Here is a 26,789-nt window from a genome sequence, read left to right as displayed (position 1 = left end):
GTCCCATAACTACGCTCTCTTTGACCTTCAACTGAATTTCTGTCATATTACAACTCCATAGCCCCTGCTACATTTGGGGCCTCAACTGAAGTTGTATGTAAACGAGTTGACAATACATGTTGAGTGCCGTACATAGTGACGTGGCAGTTGGCGAAAAGTGGAGAAAGATATGCAGGTGCATATCACCTCGGCTCCGATAGATGCTAGGGGCCGTCCATCATGAACGTTTGTTCACAATGATCACATTCCCAGCACACATAAGGCTTGATTGTAGTGTGTGTGGATGTTCGTTCGACCCAACGTAACCATCTCAATTAAATTCCTTCTATTAGTTCACCAATGAAATATCGTTGTGTCCGCTGGCAGCATCGTAAAACTTCGAGGACTGGAATTCTTTAGCGCTAGCCATGTCGATATTCGACGCGACCACTGCTCGATCTAATTTCTTCAAGAGTCCAGAATGGTTGGGATTTCCTCACGAAGGCTATAGAGTTGGTCCTCTGCAGACCTACATTTCCAGTCGACGGGAAAACAATACACTCAAGATTGCGGAGACGACAAAAGAATCAGTGCTGAAAGCCGCGGCAGAATACCAGAGTTTGCTCACGTTCGGCCTCTTGGAATCCGTGATTGAGGCTCCAGTGGCAGAAGATATGGTTTTGGAGAGGAATCCAAATGGAAAGCTGTTCATGACCACGAAACATCTTGTCACAATAATCCGGGATTGGCTGTATCGAATAGACCAGGCTCAACCAGATGCAAGAAAATCCTGGTTGGAGCGGACCAACGCCAACCTCCGCGTAGCCAATTCTCTGATGGTGTCTTTTGCAACAAGGGACTTCTGGGTATTTCGACCTCTTGGCGACATGTCACCTTCAATGGTTTGCTTCATCGTCATGGTTGCCGAAGCATTGGAAAGCGCGCGTTCGAGATTGGTTCCAACGTCTGGAGTCCGACTGGAAGGCTTTTCCTGGTCCATGATATGGACACCATCACATAAAGATGCCTTGCGTAAATCGATGCATTCGGACGGGTGGTGCCCTCATACCGTAGAATACCTTGTCAGCGCAAGACTGGTGTCCTCGTTGAAATACGCGTACGACCACAGACCAGCGGAAACTAACAGACACCATGAACACTGCAGCCAAAAATCATGTGTCGCATACGATGTAGACATAGATAACTATACCTCCAAGCATACGGATGAATGCAAATGTCTACAGACGCTGCTGAAAAGACCCTGCGAGTACGTCAAACCTGATCTGGACCAGGTTGTCACTTACATATCCCATGGACATGTTCCCGTTGTTTCCCTTGACCCTGGTGGACTTCAAGTCCACAAGTCATCGGAAATATCTTATGTTGCTATATCCCATGTGTGGGCAGACGGGCTAGGAAGTAATTCGGAAACCGGACTTCCTCTCTACCAGCTACGACGCCTGGACAGCCTCGTTTCTACCCTACAGCAAGGCGCAGCTTTCTGGATCGATAGCTTATGTATCCCAGGTGCCCAAGAGCCTCGCAAAAAGGCAATCAAGATGATGTCTCGAACGTACGAGGCGGCGGAAAGGGTCCTGGTTCTAGACAGTAGTCTGGAGTCAATGGAGTCTACGGAGCCGAAAGGCGTAAAGCTATTACGCACGCTGACTTCGGGGTGGATGAGGCGTCTCTGGACACTCCAAGAAGCCGTACTAGCCAAGAGACTCTTCTTCCAGTTTTCTGATGCGCAACAAGAGATATCAAGTCTGCTATCTTGCAGTTTCGACATGCTGTTATTCCCGCATGAAACTGATCTGGCAATTGAGCTGTTTCGTTTGACGAAGAAAGTTAGCTATGGTGCTTATGAAATTGGCGACGTTGCGCGGTCGCTTCGATGGAGAAGGACAAGCCGAGGGTCAGACGAAACACTTGCCATTGCAAGCCTCCTGCGTCTGGGTATCTCTAGACTTCTAGACGTTGCTCCGGAACAACGAATGTGCCAGCTTTTCCAGGATCTTTACAAAATTCCACGTAACGTATTGTTTCTCAACGGGCCAAAAATGAGCAGTCCAGGGTTCCGGTGGGCTCCTCCTTCATTCATGGCAGCCCACGGCGGTAGTGAAGGGGGAGTACAGCTATCAGCAGCCTTGAACGATGCAATATGTACATCTATCGGTCTCCGAGCAAGTTACCAAGCGTTAGTCTTCCCAGAGATGACACTTGGGGTAAACGGCCCTTGGGGGGTGCGAGACCCGCGAGCCAATCGGTTATATGAGATACGCGATTTGCCACTAGCAAAGAGCTACCAGTGCAATATGCTATTATTTCCGGACTCCATTGCAGCCGGCAATGCCTCTCCATGTGTGGGCGTGCTACAACGTCCCAGTTCAGTGGAAAAACATGCAGATGGTTCATTCACTGTGCACTGCGAATACAAGGCAAGATTAGTTATAGTTAACGTTGCAGAAGAGGACGGAAGAACGCGCATGGTGGATTCAACACTGTCTGGGGGTTTGAAAGTATGCGTAAGCTAGGTCTAATGTTGGAGAAGGAATTTGACGTGGAGATAGTCATCCTCGAAAACAACACTCTTTCGCCCAAATGCACACGTTTACTTGCCGCCCAATCTCATGACATCTCATTTCAATCCCCCGATGACTGTTCACGAGCTTTGTTCCATGCTTCTCTTCGCGCAGTCTTGAGTAAGTTACTTCGCTTTTCAGCATCGTCAGACTCCCACCACTCGATTTCCCATTGCCGCAACTTCCCCGGGAAAAATTCTTTGACAAGAGCATCTCCGCAACTGCGATGTTTCTCTTCAAACTCCATAATCGTCCACATCACCTTCTGTTCAGCGAAGACTTCTGGAACAACCGCATGACCGTCCCCACTGCTGACGAGTTCTATAGGTAGGCCCAGCGCTGCAGGTTGTCGCGGTGCACCTGCTACGAACAGGTTTTGCGCCATACCCAGCCCGCCCACAGCGAGAAGATACCACGTGTGTGTGTTGATACCGCAGCACGTGATTAGCAGTACCAGCCATAATACTGCCAGTGCGCAAGTGTAGACGCGAGTTGTCTTCAGGTCAGGTGCTCTTGAACCAGCCAGAGCTTCTAGATCGAGACCATGGTCTGCGCCGAGGATAACGATCACGTGCTGGCTTCCGTTCCCCTCAGTGATGGCGAAAGTCTTATTACTAGATCTTGTGGGCCATTTTTCGCTTTTCCACTGTGGCAGGGATGCAGATGCGTATGCTAGCACAGTCCCTCCTGCTGTAGCAATGAATATGTCTGAGTTGTTATGAAGGCCCCATGGGATCGACGCGATAGCCAACTGGAGGATAGAAACAACAAGGCCACTCCACCACAACCAATCGCGATCAGGCTCTCCAGGACGTCTATTGTCGGCCCACTTGTACACAGCAATGCACAGAGCCGCATCTGATCTGCCAAATATCTTATTGGAGCTGGCTGGATCTGGGCGAGGCAGTGGACAAAGAGGATTGGTGGGCTGATTCTCTTCGTCGGAGCGTACACGAGGGTCCAGAAGGCGATTTCTAACTTCTCCAGGCATCCAGTAATTGTAATCTTTGATGAATCTTCCAAGAAGCCAGGATTTATTGTCGCGACAGTATCCGTTTTTTAGGTTGATGACTTTCAAGGATAACTCTGGTGGACACCGCACTAACAGCTTATTATCCCCAATAGCTGCTACAACAGCGGAGATGGCATATGCAACCCATCCGAACGAAAAAGCGACTGGCGTGAGCGCCCTGCCTGTAAGGCAAGCCAGAGCCAGAAGGATCACGTCACCGCCAACTATAAGAAGAACGGAGAAGACATCACCGGGGTTCTTCCATTGTGTCAGATACTCCGACATCGCGACAAAAGGTACAACAAGTAGAAACGACAGATAACAAATGTACGAAGGTCAATACGAAGTAAAGGCGAACAGATACCCACGTATGGAGGTTAAGCAATTTCTCGCGTAGTATTACGTACCATAGGCAACGACCGATTAAAGTCGATGACAGGAAGGTAGATTTGTGATGTGGGGGCTGAGAGTAAGCAGGACAGGGGACGCTTCGGCTAACGGACAAACATATCTACGCGGAAGCTACTGTATCGTGTTGGGAAGGAGCAAAGGTGGTGCGCTGACACCACGTTAGCCCGATTGGTCGATGCCACGTTGTCGTCGGTAGTGGTGTAGCATCAGCGTTATCAAGGCCTTAGGAGTGATTTCGCATTTGAGCGCGCTCATATGGCCGTGATTCTTGAAATTTGCGAGCACGGATCAGCATTGCGCGCCTGTGCAGAGTCCACATTATAAAACTCAACAACACTAGGGCAAAGCTGGCAGCTGAAATTATACGTACATCTACTCCAGAAGCATATCACTGCGTACTTACACTGCTAACAATCGAGCAAAAGACACCAGTTTAAGGCGGGAAATCCGCAAAGATTCTCAGTCCCTTGAGATTATGAGCCTTCAAATGCGTTGGGTTCCAAGACTGAAATCCTCGCTGCTGTTGTGCTTTAGATATATTGAGTGCGATCAGGATCAAGAGAAAGAAGAGACCAGGGATGTTAGAGCCCGACCCCCGACCGTTTACTCATGCCAAGCCGAAACTCCCTACTATACTCTATAAGATCGATTTCTGTATACTTATGCGCCTTAGTTCCCGCAACGCTATTACCGGATACGGTAAAACCAAGCGCTTTGGTAGTGGCTGGCTAGGAGAAAACAAGGCTGCCCGTTCGCTCAGCCCTATGGAAGCAACGTACCGATGGCTTAGTACTCGACCCACTATTATATGTGGAGTTTTATCTCGTTGTTGTGGGCAGCTCGTGTTAAAGTAGTGTACAAATCTTCATGCTGATAGGGTTGTGGTACCCCAGCGTGTTCAAAACAATCTACAGTTTCGCGGCATAGTAGCTAAAGTCATCTTTGTCATCCTCAGGTTTCTAGTTGATCTTTCAGAGTCGAATTGGTATGCCCAAGGCTTACCCGACAGTATTTGGCAATCTATTCGAGTTGATCAGGTAGGCGATTCGCCATTGCCGTACCAGGTCACAAACGTCTTGTATAATGATAAAGATGCTCAGTCTTAGCCTTTCATACCTTGCAACTCGACATAAGTCAGGATGACAGACTGGCCCAGCTTCAAGTGTATGCAAGCTAGCAAGGTCCACGCACACACTGCACCTGACAAATTTGGAGATTACCCATTCAAGCAACTAGCGAAGACCTGACCCAACTTCTGACCATGGCTGCAACACCAAAACATGACTCCTCAGTCATCTCATGGACGAGTGTACCAAGGCTCGCACGCGCGCCCCCTCAACCCGTCCACGAGACCGCAACTCTGGGGCTGCACAGCCCCGCAACCAGTCACTCCAACCATGGTACTAGCAGTGATGGCCACCAAACCAATGCCTCAACAATCCAAAGATTGAGTCGCCCTGTAGTTTTTCTTTGTCAGCCATCAAGACTGAGCAGGGTGCGGAGGAAAACTAGAAAAGACCCGACCCCCTATCAGTGCCCCTCTGGATGCACATATATCTGAATAAATGTTATCCCTCTTGTCGAGGGACTCCTGTCGGAAGGATGACAATCTACTTGCTTGGGGTTGAGCAGGGGATCCCTACCTTGCCTCAAAACATCCCTTCCGCAATCCTGATAATCGAACCACAGTCATTGTCACCATTCTGGAGACAGGCCGTAGATTGAGTATTTGGGAACGCTGTCTACCCTGTGTATAGGACGTTTCGAGGAAGGAAGGTATGGATCGAGACGAGGACCGGTGATGACACGATGCCTACATTCTTAGGTCAGACTCCATCTTTCGCTACGGAAGATGTTTGCTCTCATTCTCAACAACGGGGACCTTTCCGTTCTCGTCCCCGAGGCTTACTCCAATCCTGCTGGCACGGCTACTTAGGTCCTCTCTAAGTAGCTTTAATGTACCTTCTAGTGCTCTTCTACGATAGTAGGCGAATAAGAATATCTAAGCTAAAGTTTACCCTTGTACTAACAAGTTTACTAGTTACAAGAATAGTCACAATGTAGCTAGAAAGAGTAAGATACTTAATAATTTTGTATCTAAAACGATAGAGTTAGTGTATGATTTTATTGATAGAGCACAAAAAATAGGGGTATATCGCGAAAAATCTCACAAAACATGCTAAGGCCCTCTGCCTGTGGCACAAAAGTCGTTACGTACTAAGGCTAAACTATAGGCTGACAAGATAAGGAATGATAGAGATATATAAACCTCTAACAATTACCCCCAGTCGTATCGAGCGCATTCACTGTGTCGCTGCTGCTATGGCTTCTATCGGTGCTCGCAAAAACGTACGGAACCCCTTGCCCATGGGCCACTGTAGAGATATTCAGGCACGTAGACTAGAACAATCTGGTACGAGTGATAGACCCTGATCCTCTCCTTCATAGACCATGATCCAGGTTTTCTGACCAATAACGGAAGGCACGGAGGATGTAGACGTCATGCGGACCATTATAGCAATTGCCATTGCAGAGGAGGGAGGTTCCGTATATTTTTGCAACGATGATAGTGCCCGACACTTTCCTAGGCTTGAGCATTGTTGAGTCTTTAACGTGTAAATGAAGGCTCTTTGGTGGCCGGGCGTGACATCGCTGGTGCAAGAACAGTCTTGATTCCTACTGCTCGTAATTGTTTACAGCTTACCAAAGTTATATGACGTAGCGACAGGGCAATAAACGCGCTCTCCTCTATGCATAAAGGAGTAGTTCGTAGGCTCCGTCCATAATCTGTTCAGAATCGCGCACTTCCACGCCTATCTTTCTTAGTCTTGGTTCCCACTAGCTCACTCGATGTAGAGCATGCTTCCAGCCACGAAATAGGTTGTGACCTATCGGGTAACTGAAAGCAGTATCTCTGGCTGTCCGATGATAGGTACGAATGAGCGGTGTCTAAGAGCTCCTTCACCTCTTCGTCGCTGATGTTGCCGTCATCTGCACTAGCGCATTCGACACTGTCCTCCTCTTCACTGTTGCTTTGGCCACTATCATCCTCTGACTTTGACGGAGAGTACGTTTCATCGGCATCATCTTCGGACGCGCCCTCGTCGTAAATGAACGCAGATAGATCATTTGAGTCGACCTTTAGCTTTCGTCGTGCACCGCTAAGGCGAGCACTCTTGTGCCCTATCTCCGGGCCATCATCACTATCCTCGTGGTCAATCTTTGTCAGTCCGTTCAATCTGATTTGTGGGATCCTGACTTTGATCAAACGTCTATCGAGTGATTCAGGAGCTGTCTGACCGTGTTGCAAGTGGGGCCTCAATTTGCCTTGCGGGGTGCAATGTTGACTCCTAGAGTTGACGACTTCCAACTCCTCTGAATCAGAGTCCTCTTGTGTCGGCCCTAGGGAGGCGGCTCGCCTTCTGAAACCGATGATATCTCCACCTGGTGTAAGGGAGTACGTTTGCAGACCAGCTGAGCGGATCTGTGCGATCCACCTTGCTATATTGGGCTCGATGTGGGTGTATACCCAGTCTTTGACATTCTTCACAACCACACGTAGGGCCATGACCCCCCAAGATAGTTCCAAGGATGTAGTCCATATGCAGTGCATCATGATGCATCCTTTCTTATCAGGCCAAACGTAGCTGTTGTCGTTGTGACTACTCTTAATTCTGTGTTAAATTCGGTGAGATCGAGTAGAGCTTCTAGACGTACCAGCTTCTTGCGATAAGTAATCCATAGCTTGGCCGTGGATCCCACGCAAGTAAACGCAAGCATCACCTGAGCGGCTTCCGCACCGGATATCGCATTTGCCTTCTCAGCCAACCTTTCTCGTAGAATAAGGCCTGCTGCAGAAGCATTAGCTGCTTGGCAGTAGCAGAACTCCGTTCGTTTTTCGTGGTCCCTCGCTTCACGCTTGTTGATCGGCGGATTATTCGCAAGTGGCTCCGGAGTGCCTCGTTTCATCTCCACGATGGCCCATGGAAAACACATGAGATCTTTGGCCTGCAGTACATTTTTGCTTCTATTTGAGGCCCATCTGGCCAAAGCTGTTGTTGGTGTTGACATAAGTTGTAGGTCTGCTCTGCTTCGCAACTCTCCAAGAACTGGCAGGGAAAAGCTGTCCACGTTGGGATCGCCACTCAGTGTTCGGTACACATCATCACTGGGCTGGATGATAGGGAACCCGTAGGTGACATCAGGTTTCGGCTGTGTGATCTGAATATGCTTCGAATTCGCTGAGTTTCTGCAAGGAAATTCATTCCAGAGGACGTCTGCGTGACTGCAACTGTTAGTATCGAGTAGGTCCTGACACGGAAATACGCACATTTCCCATCCTTTCAGTTTTTTCCTGATGGGATTAGCTTTCATACACACGAATATCTGCCGACTCACTCATAAGTATTCGATTCCCCGTCGATTTTTGGGTAATCTTGAAAGATATGCCTACGTAAAATCGATACCCACTTCTCCTCGTTCTCATTCGTTACGCGATACTGTTGCATCTCACGTGCAGCTTGTTGATAAACTGCGAGCTTGTTCCGAGTCTTTTTGACCGCGGAGGTCGTACGTAGCTTTCCATCAGATTGATTGGGATTCTCGATAGGCCCTAGGCACCAGGCCTCTCGGTCGGCATTGTTACGGTCCTGGCCTTCTTCCTCAAACAGTTTCAATTCTTCTCCAAAAGTGTTGTTCAGATCTCTGTCGGTTCGGTATACGCGTCAGAGAGTGGAACAATGGACGTAGCCAAGGCCTCAGTTCGTCAGCAGCAGTAATAGTTCTCTCTCGAATCCTGATGCCATGGTTTTTTAGTAGCTTTCTGTCCAGGTCAGGCTTTTGAGTTTTTTCGGACGACATGCTACGCATATTTTCTTGACCCAGATAACAAGAGGAAAGGCCGCCTATATACTGTTTACATCAATTTACCAGTTCAATGGTTCATCTATGCAGCAACTGTTGCACGTAAAGTGGTGGCGCTGTGTTGGTGGCTGGCGCTGACACCTCATGACCTGCCTCTTTGGTATCGGATCAATTATTCAACAAACTTTATCGCGGGATGATTGGTAGATGATATTCCATACAATCCTTTGGTGATTGTGTCTGTCCCATGCAGTTATAGGTCCGATCGAAGATTACCGAACCAGGTCACAAACGCCTTGTTCGATCATAATGATGTTCAATCTCGGCCCTTCGATACCTTGCAGCTCGACATGAGTCAGGATGACAGACTGACCCAGTTTTGGCTCTTAGAACAAAGTATAAGGCATAGCAGTCTTTAGTGCGGGTGTTATAATCGCACTGAGAGAGCGTATCCCGATCATTGTTATGCGAGTGAATCGCATCCAGAGGCGTCAGAGCCTGGTCCATCGTCTTCATCTGAAGTTACCTGAACGAAAGAAGGCCCAATACGTACTTCTCAAGGCGAGACAATCCTATGAAACAAAGTAGGGGAACTGTGTTCTTAGGCCAAATGTCTGTTGTGTTGGCCACATCCACAGACGGTTTCAATGCACAATCTCTGCATAGTCTTACGGAAAATCTGTAATACGACGACTGGTCTGTCAGCGCGGAGAACAGGCGGGCAGCTCACCTAGTCAGCATATTTGAAGTTGATGGGCCATGAAAGGTCGCCACACCTTATAGCCCAGACTGGGAAGTGTTTCCCCGCCCTGAACTTCGCAACATGTCAACGTGCTGGGTCATAGAGCCAATGAAAAATGAGGAAACGCCGGCAGACGTACAAGCCGAGAATGGGATGGGTAAGGGGAACGCTTCAGATATGGGACGCATGTCGGATTTCTTCGATAAAAACCCGGAGTTCGTGGAGATCCACGCGCGTTGGGTCAAGGAAGGGCCTCATGTCTTTACCGTCTTGCGGAAAGTCACAGGATTGTGGCAGATCATGACTTCGCCCAGGCAGCAGTATGTGTTTTGTTGAAGGGCTGCCCTATCTAGCACTGTTCATGTTATTCCTCAAATGCTCTTCGAGCTGTAATCGCGCTGCAACAGGGGTAAAGAAGCAACACCCTTTGGGACGCGAAAGAGGGGAAAATGAAGGCAGAGGCAGAGCCATTGTATTTCTGTGGCTGAAGCCGCACAACAAAAGCTAATGGGACAACGGAAGAGCATCTTGTGAAGCAGGCGCATATCGCAGCAAGGAGATAGCGTCGTGATGCAGGAGAGTTGTTTCTCTGCAATACAGATGCTTTTATTGACCATGGTTTTCACATACAACTATAGGACGTTGAAAACAAGTTCTCCTGCCCAACCTATTGTCTGTTGAGGTACCATTTTAGGGTTTTTGTTGCTTACTAACAACATGTAACTAAAATCAGGACCCTGTTATGCGTTTTACATATAATCTAAGCTAACAGCTCTTTTACTATAGCTTTGTTTTTAGACTACTTCTTCTTTATCCTACTAGGAATTCTTTTACTATAATAACAATAGTAAAAGGCACGTAGTTATTTAACCTTGAGTATTAAGGTTATACTTTAAGCAAAGCTTAACGTACATCACGGGCGAGCGGCGCACATGGGCGAACGGCGCACTTTTGCCAAGACTCTCCCCTATTATACTGTATTATAGCCTAAAACACCACAAATTAGCACTGCATAAGACAAAATAAGCTATAATATTACTTAGAGACCTCTTCTGCTCTATTCTTGCACGTTTGCGCATTATGCCCACCCTCTCTACACCTTCTATAGTGTTGTTAGGATAATTCACCTCCTTTAGCACGCACCTATATCTTCCTCTTCTTTCTATCACTACGTGTGCTAAACTCTAATAGAGTAGTCTACTACTAGCCCTCTTTAACTATAAGGCTTCCCTCTATCTAGATATGCCTTCTTTTGCGTAATTTATGTTCTATAGCAGCTACTAGAGCTATATAAAGTATAGTGTTCTCCTATTATACTAAAGCTAGCTTATGCGCAATAATTGCTGCCCTCTTTAAGACCTTCTTAAATACTTTAACTATAAAGGTTAGTAAGCTATCTACGTGCCTCTAAATCCTCTTCTTTATAAGCGTTAATTATAACCTAAATTCTAGGGTATTGCTTAGGGTCTGCAACTGCTAGAGTAGGCTATTTTAGGGGAGTAGTAGTAATAGAGTGCGCAGCTTCACATTTAGAGCTAATATAACATAATCTAGGGCAAATAGAGCTAATCTAGCCCCTTAGAACTCTCCTTAAATATTGCTAGGGGTAATAGCTCTATTATAAGCTACTATAAAGCATAGGAGGAACTCCTGCTTTATAATATAGTTAATCTAGTTATATATTAGCTAATTAACCTTATCCCTATATACCTTCTTTAGAGGGCTAAAACAACCTATATTAAGTAGCTATAGGAGGTGCAATAAGTGCGCAGGCATGCATAGACCTATAATATTATTATCCTAGCAGTATTACTTAAATTCTATAGAGTTATAGCTCTTATAGCTATTAATAATTAGTAAATAGTAGGTACTAATAGTACGCGTCTTTATATACTTGTTAAAGTGCTTTAACTAGTTAAAACTAAGCTTATTAGTAGTCTAGCTATTCTTAGAGACAGCAATAATCTAATCTTAGGGTAGGTTATTGTCTTTATACTAGTTAGACTAGTAGTAGTAGGCTTTAAAGATAATATAGGGTAGAATAGCCTACCCTATAGCATTAATACTCTAGATAACTATTACCTACTTATAATTGCCTAGCTAGACTACCTTTGCCTATCTATAGTTCTCTAAAGCTATAATAACTACTCTAGAGCTTATCTAGCCTATTATAAAGCCTATCTTATTAAAGTTATAAGTATTATTATTCTAGATACTATACTTAGCTTTAGTATTAGCTATAAGGTTAAACTAGCCCTATATAACCTTAGAATCCTTATAGAGGGCTTGCTTATAGTTATACTTATAATTAAAAACTACTTTTAGCTCCTTCTAACGCAAAATAAACGTGCTAGCCTAGTTTAAGCTAATAGGTACTAAACTATGCTCTTTCTATAGAGAATTAGTAATATTAGTTATTTCTATAAGCTAGGGGGGTTATTCTTGCTTAGCTAGCTTAAGTATATATATAATAATTACCTACTCCTTAGTATTAGTTAGATTCTATAAATTAGCTATAGTATTAACGCGTAAAGGTTATCTAGCATATCTTATATATAGTGTTGTTTTAGAGGTACTATAGATAGCTATAGTATATTATATAGAGAGGTCTAGGTCTTGTTTAAAAGCTTAGACTATAAGCTATATTAAATATTCTTTTAATATATTAAGCTGTTGTTATTATAGAGGTATTAGTAGAGGTTAGTATTTTAGTAGGGTCTTAGCAAAAGTATGCTATTTACCTATATACGCTACTTACCTATAATATATATTATAAGCACTAATTAATTAGTTCTTAGAGATAAATACTATTAGAGAAGCTAAAGGAGAGGTTTTATACTAAGGAGTATAGATATAATCTATCTATCTTAAGGGTAAGAAGTAATAATAAGTAGTATAGAGTAGACTATCTAGCTTAAAAGTTAGGTTAAGATCTAATATTATAGATTAATACTTAGGTTAAACATAAACTATAAGGGTTATATTCTTACTTACTATATACTATAGAGAGTATAGTAGCTTACTAAGCTTAATATAAGCTATATAAGCTCTATATAGAACCTACTTTAGCTTAACTACTAAGGAGTAGGCTTATTATATAACTTATAATAAAACTACACTATATAAGAGAGCCTATATAATATTATACTAAGCATATTAGCACTTATTAAGTGTTAGCAGCTAGTTAGCTATAAAAGGTAGATTATAACAGTAGCCTAGATACTTTATAGACCTTAAGTACCTTAGCTAAGGTTCCTAGGACTCTAAGCTTCTCTACCTAACCTATAAGCTTAATTTAGTAGCTATATAGTAGAGTTATATATAGAGTATAATAAGCTTATTCTTATATAATATAATTCTTATTAACTACTTATAAAAGTATTAAATAGTCTACTTACCTAGGTTACCTATACTTATTTATTAGGTAAGTAGGTATAACTAATAGCTTATTAAGGCTTACTACTATTAAGTCTTACTTACCTAGAGTCTTAAGCCTAATACTTAGACTTTTAATCTTTTTAAAATTATAGATTCTCAAGTAACTATACCTACTATATTATTAGTAGTAGCTATAAATATTATATATAATATATAAATCTCTAAGTATACTATATATTTTATTTATCTATTAGCTTAGTACTAAAAAGTATACTAGGTATCTACTAGAAACAGGTTTCTAAGTATAATTAGTATTAATAGTAACTTTAAGATAAAGAAGTTTATTAGAATTTTAATATTTCTAATAGTTACTAGGGTATATTAGATTATTTCTTTAAACTATTTAAATAACCTATTAGTAGCTTAGAGCTAAGATAAGGCTATTCTTATAGTATTAAAGTAATAATAAGTTCTACTACCTATACTATCTTTAAGTAAATTATATTAAGTTCTACCCTTAAGTCTAGTAGTATAGATATTTTAGTATTCCTAATACTTATTAGAGCTCTAGAATAGTCTCTTTAAATATTTTTAAACCTATATTCTTAATTATATTTTTATTATTAGCTAGTAGTTTATTCTCTATCTTCTAGCTCTATATATACTAATTAATATTATTATAGTAGTATAGGTACTATAATCTATAATCTATTAGTAGCCTAGGGCTTAATCTACTCTAGGTTAAATTTTATATTCTAATTTTATAATTTTATTAATAAAGTATAAAAAATAAAAGTATATTATAAAAAATCTTATAAATAGGCTAAAGCTCTCTACCTATAGTATAAACGTTATTATATACTTATTATAGTAAAGTATAATCTAAGGATATATTATAAATTATATATAGTTCTAAGAGCTTTAGAGATATAATATATTATATAAGCTATATTATATATATAAAAGAATTAACTTAATAATTATAAGTATAGCTATCTATAACTATAGGTTCGATATATTAAGTAGCTCTATAGGAGTTTAAAAATTTTTAAGTTATTAAACTATATTTAAACTATAATACTATAGAAGACCTATAACTCTAAGTAGTTCCTATAGTAGGAGTAGACTATAAACTAGTTATATTCTATACTAACATAAGTACATAGCAAGTAATATAGTTAAGTAAGTAATGCACTCTAATAAACTATTAGGCCTTCCTACCTTTAAACTTTAATAGACTAACTACCTAACCTAGAATTACTTCTAAAAGAAGATAGAATTAAGCTTATACTTTAAGTAATTAAGAAACCTTAAAAGCTAAGCATATAACATGCTACTATAGTATATAGGGTCTCTAAGGTAACCCTCTACTACTAACACGCTAGGACATAGTTAATATATAATACCTACCCTAAATTAGTAAATCTTTAGAGGATAGAGTAAAGGACACTTATATAGTATATTAGGAAGCTAGATTTCTAAGGATTTGCCCTAACACTCTATTATATTAAAGATATAGCTAATTAACTATATACTATATATAGTATAAAGCCTATTAGCCTATAATAGGCTTTAAACTTTATATTAAGATTATACTTTAAGCAAAGCTTATAAGCACTATTTAATTAGTTCTTAGGGATAAATACTATTAGGGAAACTAAAGGGGTCTTATACTAAGGAGTATAGATATAATCTATCTATCTTAAGGGCAAGAGATAATAATAAGTAGTATAGAGTAGACTATCTAGCTTAAAGGTTAGGTTAAGATCTAATATTATAGATTAATACTTAGGTTAAATATAAACTATAAGGGTTATATTTCTACTTGCTATATACTATAGAGAGTATAGTAGCTTACTAGGCTTAATATAAGCTGCGTAAGCTAGGCTTACTAAGCTTAATATAAGCTGTACTATAACAACGCAGGTAATAAGATCCTCTAATATAGTTCCGATTCTACTATAAGGTATATAGGAGCACTAGGAAAGTTAATAACTAGGGAGAATCTTATTCCTATAGGTCTTATATAAAGAATACTTAAAAACTATCTATCCTAAGACTGCTGCAAGCCTGCCTTTTATACCTATAAGTCTTAGTTAGCTATAGATAGATAAGAAATATTAACAGGGGTAAGTTAGAACTGAGTTAGAGGGGTGTTGGTTCTAGATAGCTACAGATATATCTAAGACTTGATTTAGGATTAAGCTAGAGCTAAGTTAGAGGTCGTTTAAGTTAGGTAGTATCTTGTTTATAAGATTCAAGATGTTAATAGTTAATTCTTATATTACCCCCCTCCTTTATAGCTATATTGTCCCTAATATAGTTAATTAGCCTTGCGCTTGTCCCTGCACTAACTTAGTTCTAAGCTAGCTCTGCCCTGCCTTGCTGTCTCTTTATTTATGCCTTATTATTGTTTGTTTGCTATATAAATGTTAACAAAGGACCCTGCATTTATATGCGGCGCGCGCTTAGCAGCAGCTAATAAGGCTGCACCTAGCTAAGTTAGAGGGCTTGCAGGTCTATAATACCGTTTATATAGCAATTTCGCGTCTCTAGTATAACTAACTAGGCTTAGCGCCTAAGCTAGCAGCAAGGTATAAACAATCGCGCCTATATACTAACGTTCTCTAACAGACACTACTTTCTGCTATAAGTTAACGTCCTTAATTTTAACTTAGGCCTCTGCTAATCCTTCCCTAGGCTCGTTTCTTAGTTACTATGCCGATACTAGTCCCTCCTAGCGCTCTTGCAGTGGCCTATTAGGTTATCTGCCTTTATTCTGTGCGTGCCTTAGCAAAGGGCAATTAGATTAAATAGAAGTTTAATTCAAGAACCTTGTTCTGGTGTGCGTACTATATATAGCAGAACAAGAAGTGTTAACTAGTAATATTATAATATCCTTATCCTACTTATAACTATATGCTAACCTAGGAAGGTTCTAATTTATGTTAGTCCTAAGTACGCCGCTCTTAAGGAGGCGCTTAACGCGTAGGTTAAGGCGTTAGTAGAGGATAAAGAGGGGATTTTAGCTAGGGAAGCTGCTGCTATGGAGAAGGTGCGCGCGGATATGTAGCGCGACGTTTGTTAGGCGGCGCTCAAGCTTTCTAGTGTTGTGCAAGTAGCAACTGCACAACTTAAGGAGGTGTTAGCAACTGGTGTTCTTCTGCACCACTTCTACACGCAACCTGCCTGTAACGCGCGGGCTTAAGAGACGTTGGAGAGGCTCACTAAGGAGGTGGGTATCCTGATGGAGGAGGTCTAGGCGTTGAGGAAGGTGGTGGCAGACCTTTAGCAGATGTGTGAGGCCGGGGCGTCCGCTTGGGGAAGCGGTTCTGCTGCTGGTGGGAGTTAGGGTCGCGGTTCGCGGCGTGGTAGAGGTGGTTGTTGTGCGCGAGGCGGAGCAGCATAACAAGACGACCTTAAGATGCTAGATAGGGGGGACGAAGAGAGCGAGCTCTCTAACATCCCTTCTAACCTGTCTAATAAGGAACTCTAGTTGGAAGACTTGCCTAACCTAGCCACGTTACGGCTCCGATGTATATTAACGTTTCCTTTGTTTTAGGCGTTTGCAGGACAGGTTTAAACCGGAGGCGCCTAATACTATAGATTTCCTTTGTTATAATTAACCTTACTGTTTTCCCTATACCTACTACTCTCCTTGCTAGGTTAACAACTACTGTGAGAGTTTAGGCGGAGGGCTGGGCTGTTATAGGTACTTCTAATAATATGCTTGCAACTTATAAGGCGCGTGCTTGAAATTAGTGGCAGGATACTAAGTTAGGTCTAGGTTATGTCTAACCTAGCTAGTATAGTATTCTAACTAGCAACGCTTTATCTAGCTGCCTAAGATCTCTTATACTTCCTACTTCTCTACCCTATTTATAGAAGTGCCTAGGGGCTTTAGTGCGGGTTAACTAGGTAGTAGATTATATAGGTCTTTATATAAGACGTCTAGTATAAAGACATTATATATCTTTAAGCTGGTAGGTAACCTTAAGCGGTATAAGTAACTAACTTCTTTAATAACTTTAAAGGGACCTTGCTAAAGGGCAGCTAGCTTGCGGCTAGGCTAGTTGTTAGCTAGGTTCTGCGTTAATAGGAAGACTTTATCTCTAACTTTCTAGTTTACTAGGAGCTAGTAAATGTCTTTTATAATTCGCATCTAGGTCTAAGCTGCTTCTAGGTTATCTTTAGCTACTTTCTAAGCGTTATGTATCTAAGTCGCTAATACTATAGCTTTCTTCTAGTTAAGGATTGTTATAGGATCCGCCCTTAGTTCTAAGAGGGACTACTGCTAGCTTTAGCGAGGTTTGCTTCTATATAGCAACTAGTATAGTATTATTCCTAGGGAGGAATGTGGCAGTGTTATCTAAACTTAGTCTATTATTAGAAGCAATTTAGACTAGTTATTCTAGTAGTATAATATAAAAGGGCATAAACGTTAGTTAATATATTTATTTATAATTTTAGTTTAACTATCTGTTTCCTTATAATATGCAGTAGACAGCTTAACCTTTATACTAATAATGCGGCAGAATTCTAACTAGAAGCTTGATATGAACTAAGGACCTTGGTTAGAAACGATTAACTTAGGGGTGTGTCTAAAACGATATACCTACTAAATAAAGAGTTTAGCTATGCCTTAGGCAGTAGTTATCTTGTAGCATAGTATTAAGATAGCTTACTTAGAGAGATAATTAATAATTATAAGGATTTAATTATATCTAGCTTTATCTTTTAGAAATAACTTAAAATCTATATATAAATGCTGCATAGGTTAGTTAGAGATTAGTAATAGATATAAGTACCTATAGAGTTAGGTCTGTCTTAGATAGTTATAGTAATAAGATAAATAGTTTTGCATATAGCGATTATAAGTGGCACTTATACCCTTCTAGTAATATTGTTGCAATAATAATTAATATGTCTTCTTAGCACTTAGGTAAGCAGTAGATAATTAGTTATAGACTTCGCGAAGGAGGCAGGTGCAGAGTAGGGGATCTATAGGTATGCATAGATAGTTCTTATATAATAGTAGCCTATAGTATATCTAATACCCTTCTAGTAGGACTTAACGTTTCTAGGGGAAACTATTATAGTTTGCTTAAAGAATAGCTTTAACTAATTCTAGTAAGTTAAGTTCTATCTTCTTCTCTATAGAGGCGAGAGTTATTACTACTGCTGTTTCTAGGTATTGCTTAGCCAAGTTAGAGTTAATGCTAGGGTGTAGTTAGTAGGGGCCTAATAACACTTAAGATTAATTATCTAGCTAGGCTGCCTTAAGGTTACTTAAGTCTTGTTTGCGTTGGCTTAGGATGTTAGCGCGTTTATTCTGCTTGCTAGGCGTGTACTTGATCTGGAAATTAAATAGGCTTAACGCTTCTACCTAACAGGCTTAATGTGCATTAAGAACCTTAGTAATTATAAAATATTCTAGCGACTGGTAGTTGGAGCACACTTGGATCTAAGTTATAATCGAAGTTAATTCTGCCTGCTATTTTTTAAAAGCTTAGAGGATAGCAAATAGTTCCTTGTTATAGATCTCCTAGTTAAGTTCTGCTCCTGCTAGGACGCGGCTATAGAATGCAACAGGATACTATCGCTTGTCTAGGTGTTCTTAAGACAAGACACCTGCAATAACGCTATCTAATGCGTTAGTCTTAATCCTTGTAGGGTATATAGGGTCAAAGTAACATAAGGTTAGTATAGCTAGAAGACTCTATTTAAGAGACTTAAAACTAGTCTAACACGCCTCTATCTACTTAAACTTATTGCTTAGGCTTTAGAGCGCGATTAAAGGTTTAGCGACTTAAGAAAACTTAGGCATAAATTGTTAATAGAAACTGGTAAAACCAAGGTATAACTTAACTCTAGTAATTGTTATAGGGGGCTTCTAATCGTGTAGGACTTGCACCTTCTTAGGGTCTACTTTAATACCTATATTAGTAAGAACATAACCTAGGTATTTAGTTCTAGTAATATAGAACTTGCTTTTCTTAATATTAATTTAGAGACTAGCAGATCTAAGCCGTTTAAGAATAAGCTTAACATGCTTCTTGTAAGCTGCTTTGTCCTTAGAGTAGATTAGGATATTATTAAGGTACGCGATGCAGAAGTTGTCTAAATAATTAATAAGCACGTTATTTATATACTGTTAGTAGGTAGCTAGACTATTATAAAGGCTAAATAGCAATACCTTATACTTATAGGTGCTATATTAGGTATAAAACGTGGTGTACTTTTTAGAGGTAGGATCTATTTAGATTTAATTAAATGCCGCGCAGATGTTAAATTTGCTAAATATCTTAGCTTTTAATAGGCGTGCTAATAATTTATCTATGCAAGGTATTAGATATAAGTCCTTGCAGGTAAGGTTGTTAAGCTTCTAGTAATCTATGCAGATCTGCAGACTACTATTTAGTTTGCGTATATACAAGACTAGGGAAGTAAAAGGGCTCTAACTATGCTTAATCTATTCTTGCTTAAGTTATTCTTGTACGAACTTCTTTATAGCTTTAAGTTCTTTAAGGTTCTGCTTATATAATAGGGAGTATAAGTTAGGCAAGGGTTCTTCTAACACGATCTTGTAATTATATAGTTAATAAGGCGGCAGTGTCTTAGCTTCTATCTTATTAAATATATCTGTATATTAGCAATATCTAGCTAGTAGCTTATCGCGTAGGAGATAAGCATTTTTAGGGTTGTCTTAGTAGTTATCTAGCAATTGCTAGATTTTATATAAGTTAGTAATAAAGAATTCGTTTTAGGGTTGTTATATAGCAAAATAAAAGGCATTTGCAGATAAGAATGCGATAGTAGCAACCTTGGACAGATATAGTATAGAAGGGAGTTAGAGTATAGTTATTAGGGTTTTGTTTATTCTAGCTAGTAGCGCAGATCGAAATCTAGGTATAGAGATTATGCCTTGCATATAACGCACGTTTGCTAATAGGCTTAACGCCTGTTAATAATTGTCTATGTCCTATAGGTTGTCTTGTTGCTTAATATCTAGTTATATATTAGGGGAGACTATAGGTTAATATAATGTTATTAAAATAGGGGGAGCAGGGTTATAGGATTTTAAATACTTAGCAGGCTAAACTAACTAAGACTGCTCTATATTAAGTCTAAGTTTAAACCTGCGCAACTATTTAATCCTGATAATATAATCTTAAGAACCTAAATTAATAATAATAAACGGGCAGTTATATATCTTCTATCTATCTATAATTATGTGGAGTTAGATATAATAAGACACGGGGGACGTAATCTAGTCCTAAAAACCCTTTACTTATACTAAGAAAGGTAGCTTCTAAATAGGGGTTTAGAGGGCTGTTAAAATAGAGTTTGTAATTAACGAATTTAAGAATAAGAAACCTTAGGCACTAGTATTAATTAAGGAGTAGAATCGTACACTATAACCCTTATAACATAGCACGGTTTCTAAAAGGAAATAAGGTCTACTAAACAAATAAGACAAGGAAAGATTTAAGAGGTTATATTAGTTTAGGCCTAAGTAGAGTAATCCTCTTAGGCGACTCTATTTCCTATAGGTGTTAGGTCCTTGTCTATATCTTCCTTAGCGTCTACAAACTCCTCTTGTTTAACTTCGATTTCGCGCACCTAAGGCATCGTGCATTCTTTTGCAAAATATCCAGGTTTGCCGCAGTTATAGCAAGTACCAGGCGTTAGATCCCTTATAGGCGTTAGTGTGCTTAGCGTTGCTTGCGGGTTTAGGGTGCTGCGCGTAAATATAGTTAAACAGGATAGGTTAGGATATTCTTGTTAGTATAATAGTATAGTAGGCCGCTTCAGGTCCGATTAGGGTTAGGGCCTAAAGGGCAGGGGCTAGGCGACGGCTAGAGGTGTTACTGTTAGATTATTCCTTTGTTCTATATTATAGGCGGTAAGGTGTTCTACTATCTATAGGAAGGAGTTCGCCTATTACTATTTAAAACCTAGGTTAGGTACTTAAAGGGCTAAAGTAAGTTTAGTCTATAGGTAATAAAACCACTCTAATTAGGGTACTTGTCCCTTAATAGCTAAGCTAAGGAAACAACTTTTAAAGGCTAGGAAAGTTTTGTTCCTTTCTATTTAAAGTTTATTAAAAATCGCTTAACTCTCTGCCTACTTGTTTCTAGTAACAAAGTATATTTACAGGAGCAATATTATCTCTTCTATAGTATAGAAATAGTTGCTATTATTATCTAACAAGTACTGAGGTTCTAGGTACTCTTTAGCTAACCTGGAGGTATAACCCTAAATAAGGGCTATGCGAGCTTGGGTAGACTAATAGTAATCTAAGTTAATCTCTAATTAATCTTGTATTAACGCTCGCTATTACTAAAAGGTAGGGCTCTTCCTATTAGTAAGTACTTCAATGTTAGAAGTCCTTTTGCTTAGCTTTTCCCTAGTTACGAAGATAGTATTTGCTTTAGATGCTTATTAGACCCTTTGCAGTCTAGGGGTCTTGGTAGAGGGATAGGGAAGGTCTGCAGGATAAAGACTGGCACGAAGTTCGGCCAGCTCCTAACGCAACTAACTAATCTTACGGGCTAATGCTGCGCGTAAGTAGTCCGATTCTAACCCGCTTTCCTCTAAAGGTGGGGGTTGTTCTTAGACTAAACTAGAAGGAGGTTTATAGGACCTGCCCTTTCTAGACTTAGCTTAAGATCTAGTTAAGGGACTAGCTGTTGTGCCTAATATTATGTTAAGTCTAATTTAGGTAGGTTATTAGTAGTCTCTGTGTATCTACTATGGCGCAATCTAACGCGACTTTTCTAAAGTAATAATCTAAACCTAAAGGCTTTAGTTATTAAGAGGTCTCTAGTATCTTAACTAGGAGTAAGCAATCCTAGGAGTAGTATAGTTAGACGCGTGTTAGACTGCTTACTTATAACTAAATACTAATGCGATATTATTTAGAGGCCGTTACTAGCTAGGACAAGTTTTTAAGTATAATATAATAACGCAGGTAATAAGATCCTCTAATACAGTTCTAATTCTACTATAAGGTATATAGGAGCACTAGGAAAGTCGATAACTAGGGAGAATCTTATTCCTATAGGTCTTATATAAAGAATACTTAAAAACTATCTATCCTAAGACTGCTGCAAGCCTGCCTTTTATACCTATAAGTCTTAGTTAGCTACAGATAGATAAGAAATGTTAATAGGGGTGAGTTAGAACTAAGTTAGAGGGGTGTCGGTTCTAGATAGCTATAGATATGTCTAAGACTTGATTTAGGATTAAGCCAGAGCTAAGTTAGAGGTTGTTTAAGTTAGGTAGTATCTTGTTTATAAGATTCGAGATGTTAATAGTCGATTCTTATATGTGCAAGCTCTATATAAGACCTACTTTAGCTTAACTACTAAGGAGTAAGCTTGTTATATAACTTATAATAAAACTATACTATATAAGATAGCCTATATAATATTATGCCAAGTATATTAGCATTTACTAGGTGTTAGTATCTAGTTAGTTATAAAAGGGCGATTATAATAGTAGCTACTAATAAGCTATATAAAGATAAGATTATATAAGAGAAGTATAAAAAGACTATATAAGAGAAGAAAGAGTATATAAAGATAAAGGTAGAGAAATATTAAGTAATAGACACCTAGAAGGCTACTAGAACTACTACTAAATAGGCTTATAACTCTATAAAAGCTCTATAATAGTTCTAAAGAGATAAGTCTATTAAATAATAACTAGTTATAAATAGAATTATAATATATAAAGTAAGTATAGTAAGATTTATATACCTATTAGCTTAGAATATCTCTTAGTTACTAGTATATTAAATATATATATATATATATATATATATATTATAAGAGTCTATTATATATCTATTATATATCTATTATATATATTTATATTAAATACTATTAGTATATTAACTCTATTATAAGCTATATACTACTCTTTTAAGCTTAGTATTAATAGAGCTAGATAGAAAGTAATATTAAGAAATACTTTTATTCTTATTATTATCTATTCTATCTAGTAGTATATTAGTAAGCTATACTATTTATCTTTCTTACTATTAATAGTATTAGTATTTTAACTATAGTATAAGTAATATACTACCTTTTAAGGCCTAGTATTAATAGAGCTATATAGAGAGTAATACTAATAAACACTTTTCTTTTTATTACTATTTAACCTTTCTAGTAGTATATTAGTAAGCTATATTATATATTTTTCCTACTATTAATAGTAATACTATAATAACTATAGTATAAGCTAAATATTACTTTTTAAGACCTAGTATTAATAGAGCTTAATAAAGAGTAATACTAAGAAATACCTTTTTTTTTACTACTATCTAACCTTTCTAGTAGTATATTAGTAAGCTATACTATATATATATCTTAATATTAATAGTAGTTATATATCTACTATATTTTAAGCTATATAGTACTATTTTAGGCTTAGTATAAAAAGAGCTAAATAGAAAGTAAGATAAAGAAATACTTTTTTTCTATTACTATCTAACCTTTATAGTAGTATATTAGTAACCTATACTATATATATATTTTACTATAGATAGATATACTTATATAGTATCTCTAAGGCTAGTTAGTACTATAATAAGCCTAGTATTAAAAGAATTAGTTATATAGTAGTATTAAAGTAAACCTTTTAATTTATAGTTATCTACCTTTATATTATAATCTACCTTTTATAGCTAACTAGCTACTAACACTTAATAAGTACTAACATACTTAGTGCAATATTATATAGGCTCTCTTATATAGCATAGTTTTATTATAAGTTATATAATAAGCTTACTCCTTAGTAGTTAAGCTAAAGTAGGTTCTATATAGAGCTTATACAGCTTATATTAAGCTTAGTAAGCTACTATACTCTCTATAGTATATAGTAAGTAGGAACACAACTCTTATAGTTTATGTTTAACCTAAGTATTAATCTATAATATTAGATCTTAACTTAACCTTTAAGCTAGATAGTCTACTCTATACTACTTATTATTATCTTCTTACCCTTAAGATAGACAGATTATATCTATACTCTTTAGTGCAAGACCCCTTTAGTTTCCCTAATAGTATTTATCCCTAAGAACTAATTAAATAGTGCTTATTGTAACGACGCAGGTAATAAGATCCTCTGATACGGTTCCGATTCCACTACGAGGTGTATAGGAGCACTGGGAAAGTCGATAACTAGGGAGAATCTTATTCCTATAGGTCTTATATAAAGAATACTTAAAAACTATCTATCCTAGAACTGCTACAGGCTTGCCTTTTATACCTATAAGTCTCGGTTGGCTACGGATAGATAAGAAATGGCAACAGAGGTGAGTCAGGACCAAGTCAGAGGGGAGTCGGAGGTCGTTTAAGTTAGGTAGTATCTTGTTTGTAAGATTCGAGATTTTGGTAGTCGATTCTTACACTTATAAGCTTTACTTAAAGTATAACCTTAATACTTTACTAGTATAGTATTAGTAAGTAATACTATACTAATATTAATATTATATAATAAGTAAAGTAATAGCTTTATTTTTATATTATAACTACCTCTTTAGGCCTAGTATTAGTAGAGCTATAGGTAATAATACTTAAAACTATAGCTTACTCTCTATACTAGATATTACTATATTAGTAAGCTATACTAGTATAATAAACTAGTACCTTATAGAGCTATACTTTACCTATAATTTAGTGTATAAATTACCTATTTAGGCCTAGTATTACTAGAGTTATACTATGTTAAAGGTAGTCTATATTTAAACTTTAAAGCTCTATAGCTAGCGTTCTAGTATAGCTATAGTATTAGCAAGCAGCTTATTTTAATACTCTAATTTAAAGCTATAATTTAATCTAATAATATTTCTATATTTGTTATATTCTATATTATCTTAGATTTTGTTTTAGTGTTCCTATATAGGCTTCTAAGTAATTAGGTTAGGCACTTTTTACTAGAATAGGTAAGACGCCTACCTAATTAGGACCTAAAGTATTTCTATATATAAACTATTTTCTAGTAAATTACTTTACTTACTTTACTTACTTTATAATAACCTTAAAAGCTTCTATAGTTAAATAGAAGCTTATATATTATAGTGTTAGTATATATAGTTACCTAAAACCTATAATACCTTCTCTACTAGCTTATACTTATATAATCTATAGTAGTTATACTACTACTCTATATAAGTAATATTTATAGAGGAACTTTATTATATAGGTTTATAGAATACTCTACTAAGATATCTTATAATAATAACTATTATATATAGCTTAATAGCCTTATTTTTATAGTAGGCTTATAGGCCTAGAGTAGGTATTTAGTAACTCTAGGTATTTAGTATATAGATATAGTAGTTTATAAGCAAGCTATCTAACTTTATAAAGCTAACCTTTTACTTAACTTATACTATAATACTATAACTATCTATTATAATTTATAGGAGATAGAAATATTATTTAGACTTATTACTATTAGAGAGATATATAAGTTTAACTATATAGGTATAAGTATTATAGCTAGTCTTACTAAATATTTATAGTACCTCTATATATATACCCTCTTTATAAGCTACCTACCCTCCTTCTACCTACTACCTTCCTTTTTAGCTATTAAATTAGCTACCTTACCTATTATAAGAGTCTTAGCTATCTAAATTTACTTCCTTTTTTAACTCTTTACCTCTATTACTATCTTAACTACCTTTTAAAGCCCTACTATTTCCTATTATATTAACACTAATTTATAACCTATTAATGCAATACCCTTAGTAAGCTACTTAACTACTCTAAAAAGTAGAGAAGATAGAGAATATCTATATAGTTATACGCACTTATAAAGTAAGGTTAATTAAGCCTCTATCTTATAAAGGTTACTTAGTATTTTAGTTTCTTATAGGGTGTCCTCTAGCTTTAGTAGAGTAGGCGTATAAAGGACCTTATTAAGCTTTAAGAGCATAGCTTCTAGGTTGTTTAGAACTAGGTAACTCCTCTTAAAGCTTATATAAATATTATCCTTTATAATTGCCTTCTTAAAAGCTGCTTTAGAGGCTAGTAGGAAGGCCTCCTTCTTAATCTATTTAGTGCTATACTATATTATTGTTATAAATATAAATCCTAGAAAAGAGAATACTAGGTTTTATAGATAGATATTACAAGGCAGTATAATAACTACTAGGAAGGCTATTACCCTATAGGTAATAACAGCATGCTATATATAAGACACTAGTACTAAGAGGGTAAGGCATCTTATAAGATAAAGACTAAGCAAGCTATAGAATTTATAAGATAAATAACTAGTATCTTATAAGAATCCTATAAGACTTTAGGACAGAGTTCTATAAGACTATAAGATTCTCTAAGATAGCTTAAGTATATAGTGTGTAGGAATATAACCCTTATAGTTTATATTTAATCTAAGTATTAATCTATAATATTAGATCTTAACTTAACTTTTAAGCTAGACAGTCTACTCTATACTACTTATTATTACCTCCTTGCCCTTAAGATAGATAGATTATATCTATACTCCTTAGTGCAAGACCCTTTTAGTTTCCCTAACAGTATTTATCCCTAAGAACTAATTAAATAGTGCTTATAAGCTTTGCTTAAAGTACAACCTTAATAGTTATACTATGCTAAGCTACTAATCTTATTGCTGTGTACCTGCTTTAAAGGAGAAAAGCAATCTATATTAAGTAGCTATAGTAGGTGTAATAAGTAAGTAGGCATATAGAGAGCAATAATCTTCTCCCCTTTGTAATAGTTGTAGAATTTGTGTAAGTCGTGGCTCTTGTAGCTGTCTATAACTAGTAGCTGGTATACACCTA

General features: G+C 37.9%; 3 protein-coding genes across 3 annotated transcripts; 1 reads left to right on the top strand and 2 right to left on the bottom strand.

Annotated features, from left to right (window-relative positions):
* Window positions 1-224: 224 nt before the first annotated feature.
* C7974DRAFT_219285 (uncharacterized protein) lies at window positions 225-2,568 on the top strand. The gene has a single exon (XM_046137133.1). It carries the CDS (start codon window positions 408-410, stop codon window positions 2,511-2,513), a length of 2,106 nt encoding a protein of 701 aa, XP_045995649.1. The 5' UTR covers window positions 225-407; the 3' UTR covers window positions 2,514-2,568.
* On the bottom strand, window positions 2,161-4,035 carry C7974DRAFT_397987 (uncharacterized protein). The gene has a single exon (XM_046142256.1). It carries the CDS (start codon window positions 3,856-3,858, stop codon window positions 2,623-2,625), a length of 1,236 nt encoding a protein of 411 aa, XP_045995648.1. The 5' UTR covers window positions 3,859-4,035; the 3' UTR covers window positions 2,161-2,622.
* A 2,716-nt stretch (window positions 4,036-6,751) lies between these two features.
* Window positions 6,752-8,629, bottom strand: C7974DRAFT_473606 (uncharacterized protein). The gene is made up of 4 exons (XM_046146568.1): window positions 8,383-8,629; window positions 8,315-8,338; window positions 7,702-8,269; window positions 6,752-7,651 (listed from the first exon to the last, which is right to left on the bottom strand). The coding sequence occupies exons 1-4, from the start codon at window positions 8,490-8,492 to the stop codon at window positions 6,776-6,778; spliced, it is 1,578 nt and encodes a 525-aa protein (XP_045995647.1). The 5' UTR covers window positions 8,493-8,629; the 3' UTR covers window positions 6,752-6,775.
* Window positions 8,630-26,789: the final 18,160 nt, after the last annotated feature.

This window comes from Boeremia exigua (assembly GCF_020726555.1).
Source record: "Boeremia exigua strain MPI-SDFR-AT-0100 chromosome Unknown C7974scaffold_8, whole genome shotgun sequence".
Lineage (NCBI taxonomy): Eukaryota > Fungi > Ascomycota > Dothideomycetes > Pleosporales > Didymellaceae > Boeremia > Boeremia exigua.
Note: the sequence above shows the minus strand (reverse complement) of the source record. Positions and strands in the feature narration are given on the sequence as shown.